This window comes from Apodemus sylvaticus, chromosome 6 (genome assembly GCF_947179515.1).
Source record: "Apodemus sylvaticus chromosome 6, mApoSyl1.1, whole genome shotgun sequence".
NCBI classification, from domain to species: Eukaryota; Metazoa; Chordata; class Mammalia; order Rodentia; family Muridae; genus Apodemus; species Apodemus sylvaticus.
The window spans coordinates 68,183,767-68,198,735 of record NC_067477.1 but is presented as its reverse complement, the minus strand read 5'-3'; the positions used below and the strand labels follow the sequence as shown (position 1 = coordinate 68,198,735).

At 44.7% G+C, this 14,969-nt stretch overlaps 1 protein-coding gene across 1 annotated transcript; it reads right to left on the bottom strand.

Moving 5' to 3' along the window:
* Positions 1-12,178, bottom strand: Sptssa (serine palmitoyltransferase small subunit A). Its single transcript, XM_052185862.1, has 2 exons — positions 11,975-12,178; positions 1-1,139 (listed from the first exon to the last, which is right to left on the bottom strand). Exons 1-2 carry the CDS (start codon positions 12,084-12,086, stop codon positions 1,036-1,038), a joined length of 216 nt encoding a protein of 71 aa, XP_052041822.1. The 5' UTR covers positions 12,087-12,178; the 3' UTR covers positions 1-1,035.
* Positions 12,179-14,969: the final 2,791 nt, after the last annotated feature.

The window sequence follows — 14,969 nt, the reverse complement described above, 5'->3', positions numbered from 1 at the left end:
TACATTTTTCTTTGAATTTAATGAGTTTACATCAAAAAAAAAAAAAGTAGTCATTTTACATCTAAGGAATAAAAACCGTTTTAAAAAAAATACAAAGAGTGAAAGGATTTTAAGCAAGTTTACATTTCTTTTGACTAAGGTTCTGAACAATTCATCTCATTGTATCTTATCACAATGTGCAAATGCATTTCACAACACCAGTTACAATCATCAAATTAACTGTTAAGCATATACAGTGTCAATACTGCCTCAGAGGAATCTGATATGCCTTCTATGAAGAGCTCCAGTGTACCTCAGCATCCCACAAGACCACCACCAATCGCCCATCCTCACAGGAATCCTCAAAGTTGGTTGGAAATAAGTCCACATAAGAATTTAATATCTAAAAGGTGAAATGTCCCTTGTATTAATGCTAGCAAGATCTTTACTTTTTCATTACTAAGAAACACCTTAATAGTTTTAGAGTAAAAGCTGTTAAGAGTCTAGGGAGCTAAAACCGTACTCCTGAGGTCAAGCTTGCAGATAAATGTTTTTTAAGTAGTTCTCAAAGTATCCTCCCTCCCAGCCCCAAATTCTGTATTGTTTCTTACAAAACTTTGGTCAAGAGTAGAAATATATCCAGGCAGATGTGTATGCCATACAATAACAAGATCGGTAAAGCCCAACTAATGACCTTAGGTTTTAAAAATAGAAGGCAATTAAGATGTACTCCAAGTTACATTACGAAAAGCTTTCACTGGATAATATTGAAACAGTCACAAAGGTTAAGAAAATACTGATATCAAAGTACAAATGACTACAATGTTAAAATAGATAAAAGCTACTATATAAGAGCCTCTTTTAAAATCAAAAAGAAAGAACACAACACATGAGTCAGGATGATTTTTCCTGTTCTACTCATGAAGTTTTTAGTCTTTGTAGTTATAAGGTTGGTTATGTTGACTTCCATAGCACATCTTACATCTGATGCGGTCTCATTCCAACTTCACAAAGTGGATCTTCCCCAGGAACCTCTGGATCCTGGTCACATCTTCGTCACTGTACGATTTCAAAGTAGTGCAGTATTGCCATGACGTGCTGGGGCATGAAGACGTAGCCGGTGTACAAGGCCATCCCCACAACAGACACCAGCATCGAATCTGCGTGAGCGTTAAGGAAACTCATTTTTCATAGTCTATTCGAAAACTAAAGTCCAGGTTTTTTCAAAACCATCCACCTCTGGTCGAGTACTCATTCGCATTGCTTGCTTTTTTATTTATCAAGCACATATAAAGATCTACTAGTGCAGAAACAGGATACTCACCATCACCACGCCCTGCGTGGTCTTCAGCCCATGTTACAAACATGGGCTCTACAGCCCATGTTACAAACAGCCCTCTACAGCACAAAGTCAGCACTATTATTTTCACTGTTAGCTAGAGGTGAGAACTTCAGATGGCTTAAAATCAAGTATATATAGTGTTCCACCTAAGGAACAAGAGCACGTTGGAGCTGGAACATGGCTGAGCTGTTAAGAGCACTGGTTGTTTTTCCAGAGGACCTGGGTTCAATTCTCAGCACCCACATGGAAGCTCAACAGGCTATAGCTTCAGTCCCAGGGGATCCAACACCCTCTTCTGGACTCTATGGTGCATAGACATACATGAAGGTAAAATGCCCATACACATAAAGGGGAAAAAGAAAAACTGAAGGGAGGAAAACGTGCACAGAATATAATTATACATCATAACTTCGTAAGATCTACCAATTTAAGTAACAGCAAGAAAGGATGCATGATCTAAGTTCTTGAAGTTTAAACTACCACATGATAGAAGGCACGGACTTTAAGTTAGACTCTGGCTCGTCAGCTCTGGATTATAGATCATCATGTACCAACATGCGTGCCTTTTTTTTTTCTTAACTAAGATCCGAGGGATCCACACTCAAGCGCACTTATACAGCAAGCACTTATCCACGGAGCCATTTCCTTATAGTTTGGGGTTTCCTGTTTTGTTTTAGGAGAAGATAGGGTTTAAATAAACAATGTGCTCACTACACATTAATATTTGTATAACAGTTCAGCTGGCAAATCTCTTAATCAAGAGCTTTTCTACGGGATGTTTACTGCAGCTATTACTCATGAGGCTGAGAAATGACTTACCTAGAGCTGACAAACCTAGAGCTGACAAACCGAAGGCTGTCATTAGAACCCAGAGGTCAAACCAAGACTTGAAACCTAGTCATTCACATCCTAGAGCAAATATAACTGAAAACTCTCACACCATCTTCTAACCTTACACTGTACTCTCTCCTTAATCTTGCTCTTTTGTCTGGGGGGGGGGGGAGCCTCTGTGTACCCCTGGCTATCCTGGAACTCATATAGACCAGGCTGGCCTTGAACTCACAGAGATCCATCAGCCTCTGCTTCCCAGTGCACTACCACAGTGGCATCTGATTTTTTATTTATTTATTTATTTATTTATTTATTGGATTTTGGTTTTTTCGGAGGCAGGGTTTCTCTGTGTAGCCCTGGCTGTCCTGGAACTCACTCTGTAGACCAGGCTGGCCTCGAACTCAGAGATCCGCCTGCCTCTGCCTCCCAGAGTACTGGGATTACAGGCGTGCACCACCACCGCCCGGCTGTGGCATCTGATCTTATTCCTCTTTAAACGTCTATCTTTCTCTTCATTACCTCATTTCTTTAAAATGAGCAAACAAAATGCCCACTTACCGACTCCCTGTCATTAGGAACTCACTTCCACCCATCCACTCTAACTACAGACATCGCTAGGGTCCTCCCAGAGGCCTCCTAGCGAACCCAATGGCTCAGCCGGAGGCTTGGTCCCTGCTATCCAAGCCTCCTGTTTGAGCTGTGTGTCTCTCTGGGGCGCTCATCTCCATCACCGTCTCCTGTGTTTGCCCCTGTCCATTACTGGCATGTAGGATGACTAAGAGCAGATTCTGCTTTTCTTCCAAATACCAATTTGGGGTTGATTTGTTAGTTTTTGTTTTTGGCTTTACTTGCAGTGCTAAGGTTCGAACCAGGGCCCCGGGTATGCTAGCTCACTTGCACAGAGCTCCATCCCCAGCCCATCGATTTTTGCAATACACCTATCTGCCTACTCATCCGATGAATCCTGATTCAAATTAACTAAGGCTTCCCAGTTCTTCTCCAGTGCCTACAAATATGTCCCATATCTCATCCCTCCCTTTCTCATCAAAGATAAAGGACAGAGGCAATTTTAGTCCTTACTTGTCTTGAATATTTGGACCTATTACAGGTCATAGCTCTCAGAAATAGAATAAACAACCATCAGTTCTGGCAAAGGTAAGCAGAATTATTGAAAGTCATCTTAACTTACCCTTTATAGGATAAATTCTTTTTTTTAAGACTTGTTTTGTCACCTGCTGGGCATAATGACCCCTGCCTTTAATTCAGATATTCAGGAGATAGAGACAGGCATATATCTCTGTGAGTTTGAGGCCAGCCTGGTCTACATAGTTCTAGGACTCCTGAACCTCACTGAGAGACCCTGTCTCCAAAAACCAATGTTGAGAACAGTAGCAAGTGCCTATAATCCCAGCACTTAGAAGGCAGAGGAAGATGCATCTCTGTGCTCAAGGTCACCCTGGTCCAAAAAGTGAGTTCCAGGACAATCAGGGCTACACAGAAACCCTGACTTGAAAAACAACAATAACAAAGATTTGTTTTATAGCTAGAGACAGGGGCTGGCAAAACTCTGTGAGTTCAAGGCCAGCCTGATCTATATAGGGAGCTCCAGGGCAACCAAGACTGCAGTGAGACTATATGTCTTTAAGAAAAGAAATCAGTTATTTAGATGTGGTCAAAAGAGGACAATGGATCTCTTGGCACCAGTTGTAAGCTGCCCAATATGGGTGCTGAGATTTGAACCAGGACCAAAAGCAGCATATGTGCTCTTAACCTCTTCTCCCCAGCCCATTTTTAAATTTTTATGTTATTCCTATGTGTGTGTGTGTGTGTGAGAGAGAGAGTGTGTGAGTGTGTGTGTGTGTGTGTGTGTGTGTGTGAGAGAGAGAGAGAGACAGACAGACAGACAGACAGACAGATGCAAGGGGGGTGGAAAGGGATGGGGAGGAAAGATGGACTGTGCATGTGAGGCAGGCATATGCATATAGAACTCAGAGGACAACTTCGGGGAGTCGCTTTCATCTTCTGCTGTGGGTGCCAGGGATGGAACTCGGGCTGGCAGCTGGTGGGCCAGCATGGAAAGCACTTTCTACCCCCTGGGCCTCGCTGGCCCAGGTCATCTGAATTTAACTACACAGCCATAAGGGGCTTTGAAACTTTAAACAAAATTAAACATCTATAAGATTTCATCTTTATATTCCACAAAAATGTTTCTGTATCCTGATCTAATTTCTTCTAATCTCCAGAATAAATAGCATTACAAAAAGATGTTTCTAAATTAAATTTCAAAGTTACTCCAAAAACACCCTAAGTCTTCAATAAGAAAATACTTTTAAAAAAAGAAAATACTTAAAATAGATTTAATTATACATTGACACACTAAGTAAAAATATAACAGTATAGAGCTTCTGCTAGAGTGAATAATCATGTTTTATTTGGCTTTGTGCTGGGATTAAGGGAGTGCTTCACCATGCCTGGAAAAAAGTTGGCACTTTAGATCTGTAGTTTCTTGGGGACCAGCAAGACAGATCACTAGATGGGGATACTTACCACTAAGCTTGCCAACCTAAGGTTTATCCCCAGGGGGTAAAAAAGAGAACTGACTCCCAAAACCCATCAAACCTGATCTCAACACACACACACACACACACACACACACACACACACACACACACACACATTAAAAAACAAACAAACTAGAGATAGGGCCTTATTTAGCCCAGACTGGTCTGGGTCTCATTTAGCCCAGGCTAGCCCTGAATCATTAGGCTAGGATGACCTTGAACTTCTAGTCCTCTTATCTCCACTTTCCAAAAGCTGGGATTATAAAGCAAGAACTACCACACTCAGCCGGGCGGTGGTGGCACATGCCTATAATCCCAGCGCTCTGGGAAGCAGAGGCTTCTAAGTTTGAGGGCAGCCTGATCTACAGAGTGGGTTCCAGGACAGCCAGGGCTATACAGAGAAACTCTGTCTCACAAAAACCAAACCCAAAAAACAAAAACAACAACAAAAAAAAACCTACCACTCCCAACTACTTTTGATTGGTGACTTTATAGATCTAAGTAACTTTAACCACCAAGTTCCAACAGCTCCAGTGTGCAGAACTGAGTAAAATACTCCCTGGGGGGGGGGGGGAGGGGCACTACTGACACCATTTTGGCAGGTCCTTTTATGCTAGTTTGGATTGCTAGTTTGGCTTAGTTTGGTCTCAGTTTGGCCTGGCTTTTGGGTTGTTTATTTGTCTGTTTGTTTTGAGTCAGTGACCTCGAACTCTCCATCCCTTGGCCTCAGCCTCCAAGTGCTAGCACCCTGAGTATATCAGCACCCTGAGTGTATCAGCACCCCCTGAGTGTATCAGCACCCTGAGTGTATCAGCACCCTGAGTGTATCAGCACCCTGAGTGTATCAGTACACCCGACTGAAAGTGTTAGCTCCCACCAACGCTGCCAGGCACTGTTTTTACTGAGACCGTTACAAGACTTCACCTCCTTAATGGGTCCCTGCAAACAAAGGTGAATAGCACCCTTTAGAGCGAGTTGGCTATAATTTCCTACCTGGTGCTTAAACGGCTCTCTGAGTCTCTCTAAATATAAATACTTTATAGGCTAGGGAAACAGTACAGCAGGTCACTAAATACCCGCCAACCATGAAGATCCAACTTCAGATCCCCAGTGACAAAGCTAGTCACAGTGACACATGTCTGTAACCTCGGGGCTCCTCCATCAATAGGAGACTCAGACAGGAGAACCCCAGGAGGCTTGCAGGCCAGTTGGCCTATCTTACATGGAGGCAAACAAAATGGAAGGCAGGGGCTGACCTGGGAGGTGTTCTCTGACCACCACAAGTGTGCCGTGGCATGTGGGCATCTTGCACACGTGCACACACACATAGTTTTAAAATGATAGTAAAGCATCCTTGACCCGTAAAGTACAAATAGTGAGTCCCAGAAACAGCCTGTCCCCAAAGCATAGCCCTGCCATCCTTACCTGTGTCAAAACCTCCACAAGAAAATGTAGGCGCATCAACTATCTGAGAGCGGGCATGAGAACTGGGAGTCCAATGTGCTTTACTGCACACTAAGTCTGTTCAAGGGGTAAACATCTGCCACCCCACCTCAGAGCTGCTCGGTGCTTCCCGCGGCTGCCCTGCTACCGCGTGCTACAATTTATACTATAATCCTGGGTACCACTGACCTTCTGGCCTGGGGTTCTACCAAAAATAAATAAGATTCCTCTTTCTTCACTAACATTTTAGGATCTCAATTTTTTTTTTTTTTTTGGAGAAGACATTTAGTTACCACACCTGAATCATCCTTCAAGTCACCTATCAGAGAGCAACAAAGGCGAAAAAGTGTAAATCTATCTGACTGATTATATCCGACACACAAACAAGACTGGTGAGAAGACAAATAATCTTTCTACTTACCATACCTTTATAGTTGCTTATTTAAGTTCTTGTAGCTATGCAGAAGTCAGCTTTATAGAGGGGACTCCTCTGACTAGGATACACCCCCCCCCCAAAAAAAAAAAAAAAACACTAAAAATGAAAAGCTGGTCTCTGCCACTGAGTGTTGAGGGTTGTGTGCAGGACCGGGCCTTGCTGAGCCTCCACTCCACGCTGTAGGAAGCCACAGGATAAAGCTGCCCCATAAATCACCCCAGGACCAGCAGACACGTGCCAGGAAGCACACAGGCCCTGAAGATAAATCTTTATTCGAAGGCTGAATGAAAAACAGGTTCTTTATAGCCAAGATTCAACACGAATTGTAACATGGTATTCTACTCACGAGTAAATGAAATGCCACCGGGCTTATGGGCAATACGCCTTTAATCCCATCACTCAGGAGGCTGCAGCAGACGGATGGATCTCTGCATTACAGGCCAGCCTGGTCTACAAAGCAAGTTCCAGGGCAGCCAAGGCTATACAGTGAGACTGTCAAAAAAAAAAAAATTCCAGAGCAATGTAAAACTATATATTTATAGTTATTTAGCTGTTTCTTTTTCTTTCTTTGTTTCTTTCTTTGTTTCTTTCTTTCTTTGTTTCTTTCTTTCTTTCTTCTTCTTTTTTTTTTTTTGGTTTTTCGGGACAGGGTTTCTCTGTATAGCCCTGGCTGTCCTGGAACTCACTCTGTAGACCAGGCTGACCTCGAACTCAGAAATCCACCTGCCTCTGCCTCCCAGAAATTAAAGGCGTGCACCACCACTGCCCGGCTATTTAGCTGTTTCTTTAAGAGAGATCCCAACTAATCATGAGCTGGTAAGTGTTCATCTAGAGAAGAAATAAATAAATAAAGAAGCTAACCCCAGCACTTATTCCAGCAACTTAAAAAAAAAAAATCCTATTTTCTTTTTTTTTTTTTTTTTTTTTTTTTTTTTTTGAGACAGGGTTTCTCTGCAGCCCTGGCTGTCCTGGAACTCACTCTGTAGACCAGGCTGGCCTTGAACTCAGAAATCCGCCTGCCTCTGCCTCCCAAGTGCTGGGATTACAGGGGTGCGCCACAACGCCCGGCTAAAAAAAAAAAAAAAAAATCCTAAAACAAAGGCTGGGAATGCTTTAAAGTCAAGCACCATTCATCAGAATGCTAGACCAACAACTAACACTGCCTGCCCCAGACAGTAACACCACCCTCGCCATTCACAAGACTTGGGAAACTGGGGATCTCTCTTCCAGGGGGAAGGCTCACTCTGCTTGGCTACTGCACAGCGCACTCAGTGCTTCAAGCCTCTGATCACGCTGCCCACATCGAAAGCTTTCTAAACCAATCCGATCCCTGGCTGTCCTGGAACTTCCACTGTAGACCAAGGTTGTGTGTGTGTGCACTAGGGTGTGTGCAGAGGGTAACTCCTACCGGGAATGGATGCTCTCCCTTTCCCACACTGGTCAGGGACCTGATTCAGAGCATCGGGCGGGCTCAGCAGCATGCTCCTTTATGCACTGAGTGCTTAGCAGCAAGCGACTTCGCCCACCTCCCCAGCAGCCTGTGTATTTTGTAGTTTGTCATTTCACCTGAAACCTACCTTCCTTCCTTCCTCTCTTTCTCTCTTTCTTCCTTTCTCTTTTTTTTGGGAGGGGAAAGCAGTTCAGATCCTCCTGGAACCAGAGTTACAGGCAGGTGTGAGCCTCCTTGTGGGTGCTAAAACCCAAACCTTTGTCCTTGTGAGGGTAGCGGGTGCCCTGAACTGTCACACCATCTATCTCTCCAGCCCCGCATCTGTTAGGGTAGAGTAGAGGGCAAAGCCCGACAACCTTGAGCAGGAAGCATCTCTCAGCTCCGCAGCCGCAAAGGCAGAAGTCCCTTGGATTCTATTTTAAGAAAATTAGAAATTAGCATCTACAGCAGAACAGCTCCGGGAGACACATCTCCAGGCTGGCCCAGCTCTCAGCTGAGGGTGATGGCACTGGATCCCAGGAAGGATCCCAGGCAGCCTCAGATCCCTGCCACAGCCAATATTTCCACTGATCGCCGTCCACGCTGAGCTGCCTACCTGTGCTAATCAAGTTGTCCCACAAGATGACAATGATTGTTTCTGTTAGGACTTGCTTAATAAGTTTGTACAGGTTCACAGTGGCCTGTCAAAATACTGTTTTCTCATAAAACCCTATTATTTGGGGATTGTTCAGAACACACATAATGCACACTGACTAGAATTTATGAGTAAAGCTTCTATTCATAACTATTGATCATAAATTTTCTCTCAAACACATCATTACAACAAATACTCTGTCTGGTAGCTCTGAAACTCAGCTTTTAATTATTAAATATGAACACTTCTATTCTTTTTTTGTTGTTGTTTTTTGTTTTTTGTTTTTTTGTTTTTTGTTTTTTCGAGACAGGGTTTCTCTGTGTAGCCCCGGCTGTCCTGGAACTCACTCTGTAGACCAGACAGTCCTCAACTCAGAAATCTGCCTGCCTCTGCCTCCCAAGTGCTGGTATTAAAGGTGTGCACCACCAATGCCCAGCTGAACACCTCTATTCTTTAAAAAAAAAAAAAAAAAAAGCCAGGATATAGTGGTTCATGCCTTTAATCCCAGCACTCAGGAGGCAGAGGCAGTCAAACCTTCTGAGCTCAAGGCTAGCCTGGTCTACAGAGGAAGTTCTAGGACAGCCAGAGCCATACAGAGTAACTCTGTATCGAAAAACCAGAAAAAAAAATTGGCCCAGGTGTGGTGACATGTCTTTCCTTAATCCCAACACTCAGGAAGCAGAGGCAGGTGGATCTCTGACTTTGAAGCTATGTAATGAGTCCTAGGCCAGCCAGGGCTATATGGTGAGACCCTGACTCCAAAAAATAAGAGAGAAAAAAAAAAGAAGGAATCTTAGTTTCTCTCAGACGAGCCACAAACTCAAGGCTTAACAAGGCCCTCAGTCATTGCTACTAACAAATGGCTGGCTGGTGTCACAAGCTGAAGCACCGAGGAACACAGACCAGAGGTCAGTTCCGCCGAGGACTTTCCCAGACCAGAAGCATTGACTTCATTATCTTACATGGGAGTATAGCTAGGAGGCATACTAACATTCTCAACACAAAGGTAGTACAAAACAAACCAAAGCAGGGAGATGAGACGCAATCTCCAGGAAGTTAGGAGAGTTAAGACCTCTGCAGAGACCTTCCCCTGGGCCCCTCACACTCTCCCATCTTCCTCAGTCTCATAACTGTACATTTCCTGGGGACACAAAGAACCTCTAACACAGCAAACAAAGGGATAATAACTAACCTGGGTGATGTTTTCATTCAGATAACTGTCATCTGGCACAATACCAAGTCCGGTCTCCAAAAGGAGACACGAGTATTTGTATCTGCACATTTGTTGTTGGTGGTAGTAGTGGTGGTTTGGTTCTGTGTTTTCTGAAGGACAGGGCTTCATGAAGCCAAGGCTGCCCTCAAACTCACATGTAGCTGAAGCTAGCTCTTAACTTCTGATGCTCCTGAGGTAGTACCTCCCCAGGTACTAGAATTATAGGTAAGCATGCAACACTACACCTAGCCATGCACACGACTATTTGAACAGAAAGAAAAAAGGCACTTTTTTCTGATAAAAATTAAAAGTGATTTCACCCCCTTTGGGAAGAGGGTTTCTGTGTAGCCCTGGTTGTCCTGGTACTCACTCTGTAGACCAAGCTGTCTTCAAACTCAGAGATCGCCTGCTTCTGCCTCCAGAGCGCTGGGTTTAGAGGTGTGAGCCACTGCCATCTGGCCCCGGGTCACTATTTCTATTACAATATAGCCAGAAAACTCTTAACACTGTTGCCACTGTAGCATTTATCCACATGCTAACAAATGTTTCAAAGCCTACAGGTCTACACTAAGCTCTACCATTACCCCAACTTAAAGAGTTTCACTTCACTCCAACACTGTTTCTTTGCCTGCCTGCCTGCCTGCCTTTTCCTTCAGAGTTTTGCTTTGTAACCTTGGCTTGCCTGGTACTAGCCATGTATTATGTAGCCCAGGCTGCCTTGAACTCCCAGCAACCCTCTTGAATCAGCTTTCTGAGCATGGCAATCAGTCATGAACCATCACACCTGGATTTCATTATTATTATTTTATGGGGCTTTGTCAGCATTAATTGTAGTACGACAATTATCAGTCAAGATTAACTGCTACCCACCCTGGTCTACAGAATGAGTTTCAGGACACCCAGGGGTACACTGAGAAACCCTGTTTCAAAATAATTAATTAAAAGATTACCTGCTACTATTGAGAAGTTCCAATTAGGCATGAATTTAAATATACATTTTACCTGACCTACAAAATCCAAAGATCAAACTGAAGCTACAAATAAACGATGTGGGAAATCAGCAGACTTTCTATTCCGAAGCCCCAAATATGTTTTCTGGTTATTAAACCTCTAGGTTAGGAAAGAAAGGCTCATAGTCACGAATAGTCTTGCAGGACCCTAAAATTTTTCAAGAGTCAGCTCCAAACAGCCTCATGCTATTTCCACACCAGCACCCTAAATAAAGCAAAGTCGCTCTACCTCAGTCCTAAGGACGCACTTGAAGTTGTTCCTAACAAAGCTAAACCACAACAGGAAGCTGAGCCTGGATGAAAAAAAACTGTGATTTAAAATATTCTTTTTATATTAAGGAGAGAAGAGGAGACGAAAAAGAATGAATTGTTAGTATTTAGTCTACAAGGAAATCAGAGGATAGCGGCATAGACACTGGATGAAAACAAACCTCAGACTTCACAACCCTGAGCTATTCGCTGGGGCTGTTAAAATTAGGCAAGGTAAGTAAGATACACACAAAGTGCTAAGCAAAGTCATCACTCAACAATTCTTAACCGTTTATAAACTATACAACAAAACAGTTTGAAACCCCATCCACAAAGTCTTTTCTGGGCACAGCTTGTGCCTATGATGCAAAGAAATCATAAATAAAACACACTTTTTAAACTGCCATCTTGAAGACCAAAAACATAAATAAAAAGGCCTTTCAGTAACTTACAAACTGCTTTCCAAAACTGTGTGGGAGTGTCACGACCACGTACTCACAACCTGGTGAACTGGTTAGAGTTCTAACGCTCCAAACCAGGAATAGCTAAGGGTTAAAGACGCCCAAGCCGGGAGCGATTTGCTCCACCAGCAGCAACCCTGCCTCAAACGGGAAGACTGAAGGAAAGGCAGGCGCGGCCAAAGCGGGGCAAGCAGGCACCTCCTAACTGCTTGCAGAAATCAGGATACCTTCACCTTGGGCAGGGGAATTGCGCCCAAGACCCGGATCTCCGCGGTTCCACCTCCCTTGGCCCCAAGACTCCCCCCACCTTCAACCCAGCGCGCGCACCCCTCCACGCCCGGGCCAGGCCAGGACACACAGGATACTGAACACGGTTCGCTCCCAGGGCTCCAGCATGTAGAGCGCAGTGACCAGCAGGTACTGGTAGTAGAACCAGGACATCTGCTTCCATGCTCGCGCCAGCGCCATGCCCGCCATGCGCCTCCCGCGGTGCAGCAGCGTCAGGCGGGCTCGCGGCCCGCTCACCTCCTAAAGCCCCAGGCCTTGGGGCCCGCCCGCCACCACCCAGCGCCCATTGGTCCTGCCATGCCTGCGCGTCACCGTGTACGCCCAGCCCCGCGCGCACCCGAGCGGCCACCGCCGGCTCCGCCTGGCTTGCGCCTATTGGCCAGGCGGCCACTTCGCGTGCTCCCGTCCCGCCCCGCTCCTCGCTGGAGGGAGCTCCCCAGTCCTTGGAAACGGTCTGGAATTAAGTGCTGGCTCTGCATCTCCACGCGCACGCGTGGCGGTTGCAAGACCGGCTTCAGTCCCCACTGGTGTCCATGCGAGGACGTGCCCTTAGAGGCCGGATCCTTCAGACCAGCCCAGAAGAGTTCCTCTCGAAACCAGTGTATGTAATATCTCTCCTACCTCAGGAATCCCTCTGGGCCAGGAGATTATAGGACTGGGTAAGAATGCTACCAAAGAGTCAGGCATGCAAATAAATAGTGCCCTATGCAAGAGGGAATGAGGGGTCAAAGAGAATGAGAATGTTAAATGACACCCAGCCAAGAAGATGGTGAAAACTATAGAAGTAATATGTTCAGCAGCTCTTACCTTCCCCCAAGCACACGCATGAAAATGCACCTATCTAGGCCACACACACAGTATTCCTTAACCTAAAGACAAAAGAATTGGCCATAGACAGTTGCCAATATTTCGATGGCTGCACTTAGGAAACAACCACGTAGGCCAGGATCAAGAGAAGTGCACTTGATCTAGTGGGTTCTAAAGACAGCTTGAGGTCAGCGTATGATCTCCTAAAGCTACACTCCTATGATTTTTCGACCTGCAGCAGTACCACCTGTATCCCACTCCTCTAAAGCCTATGTACTGTGTGCTTGTGAAAAGACATAATTAAATGGCCTGCAACTTACATGTCTACAAGTTTCAAGCCTACTGCTCTAAGCTTTAAAACTTTCAAGGTTGGCAGATATTAACTTAAATTCCTTGCACTCCTTACAAGCAAAGACCTTACAAACAGCAATAAGCTTGAGATCTGCTTTCACAAAGTGCCTAGTCTACTAGAGAAGGCAGGCAAGGAGACTATAGTGAAGTGTGGAAAAGGTTATCTGTGTTCTGTTGTGAGTACTGGATTGGAAGGGTAAAGGTTTCTGGGAAACAGTACTTGAGCTAACTGCTGGAGGAGAAGTGCTAATGAAAACACTAATGGTAATGGATTAGGAGAAGAGGGTGGCAGGGGTTCCAAGCACAAAAGAAACAGCATCCCCACGTGAAAGTCTGGTGTTTGGTTCCAGGGCCAAGAATCCCACTAGTCCAGTGAGTAAGCCAAAGCCATTACTCATTCTCAGACCTTTAGTTGGTTTTTGTTTTTGGAGACTGTATGTTCTAGTTTGTTTTTCTGCTATTGTGGAAAAAAAACTATAACAAAAATAAAATTACAAATTACAAATTTTTTTTAACACCCAAGTTGGGAGTTGTAGGTTACAGAACATCACTGAGGGAAGCCACAGCAAGGACTCAAGGCAGGAGCGTGAAGCAAAAACCACAGAGGAAACTGCTTAGAAGCGTGCTCTCTCTGGCTTGCTCAGCTTGCTTTCTTCAACAGCCCAGGCCCACTTGCCTAGCAACGGCACTGCCCACAGTAGGGAGGACATTTGTGCCACAGAGCAATCTGATGTTACAGCTCCTCAGCTGAGGTTTCCTCTTCCCAAGTGATTCTAGTTTTTGTGGAAATGAAAAAAAAAAAAAAAACCCCAAAGACAAAAACAAAAATAACCTAACCAATATACAGGGCCTTATTATGTAGCCTAGGCTGGCCTCGAACTCACAGTAACTCACCTTTCTCAGACTCCTGAGGGCTACGATTACATGTATGCGCCACCCACACCGAGCCTGGACCCATCTTTCATGATGAGTAAGAAATAAGCTCAAAAACGTAACTGGATCTGAGCTGAAAGTTTCTTCTTGCTAGTTATCTCCTCCTACCTCCCCTTTCGAGACAGGGTTTCTTTGTGTGGCCTTTCCTGTCCTACAACTTGCTCTGTAGACCAGGCCAATCTCAACCAGGCTAACCTCAAACCCTCAGAGAGCCAGAATTCAAGGTGGCTTTAAAGCCATGCCTGGCTGCTGACGGTCTTTCATTGTGCCAAAAGATATAAACTGCTGAGAGAGACAATTGTCCAGTGGTCCTACCACTGTGAGGACCCTGTGGGTACTAAGCTGCCAGGCAAGACAAGCTCACTGGTACAAAAAAGGCATGACTGTTAGGGTGGTAATCAATTGCTTTCTAACAAGATTCTAGGCCTGCTCCACAAGAGAGAATTCTGATGCTCTAAATCTGGTCAAAAACCCATGGCTGGGGAGGTCATATGCCTAAGGAAGCAATCTATTACTGTTGTTTGCTGAATGTGCTTCTAGTTAAACTGGCTTAAATATCTACATTCATATCCAGCCTTGGTCAGACAAACCTTGGTTTCCAGGAAAAACTCATAACTAGTCAAAGTGCTAAGAATATGTTGAGTGTTCGGCCTTAAACAAAACACCTGTATCACCCATTCCAAGACTTTGGAACATTGTAGAAGAAGGGAAAGAAATGATATAAGAGCAGGGGATAGGATGGAATTATGTGAAACACTGTCTTCTGAACACGAAAGAGGAACTTCTCATTCAAACCACTGCAGGTAGTGAGAGAAGAGTAGCCCCTATGAGAGAAGTCATCTGGGGCGTGTCTTGGAAGAGGCACTAGACCCTGGCTTTCCTCCCTCCACAGCCTCTCTCACAGTTCCATCCTCCCTCAGGGGAACAGTTTGCTACATTGTTACAGGTCCAAAGCAACAAGGTTAATCAGCTATGGACTGA

Coding starts and splice junctions, on each gene's coding strand:
- Sptssa (XM_052185862.1), bottom strand. CDS start 12,086: ATGGCGGGCATGGCGCTGGCGCGAGCATGGAAGCAGATGTCCTGGTTC. Junction 1,140..11,974: donor CTGGGAGCGAACCGTGTTCA/GTATCCTGTGTG, acceptor ACGCTCACGCAG/ATTCGATGCTGGTGTCTGTT.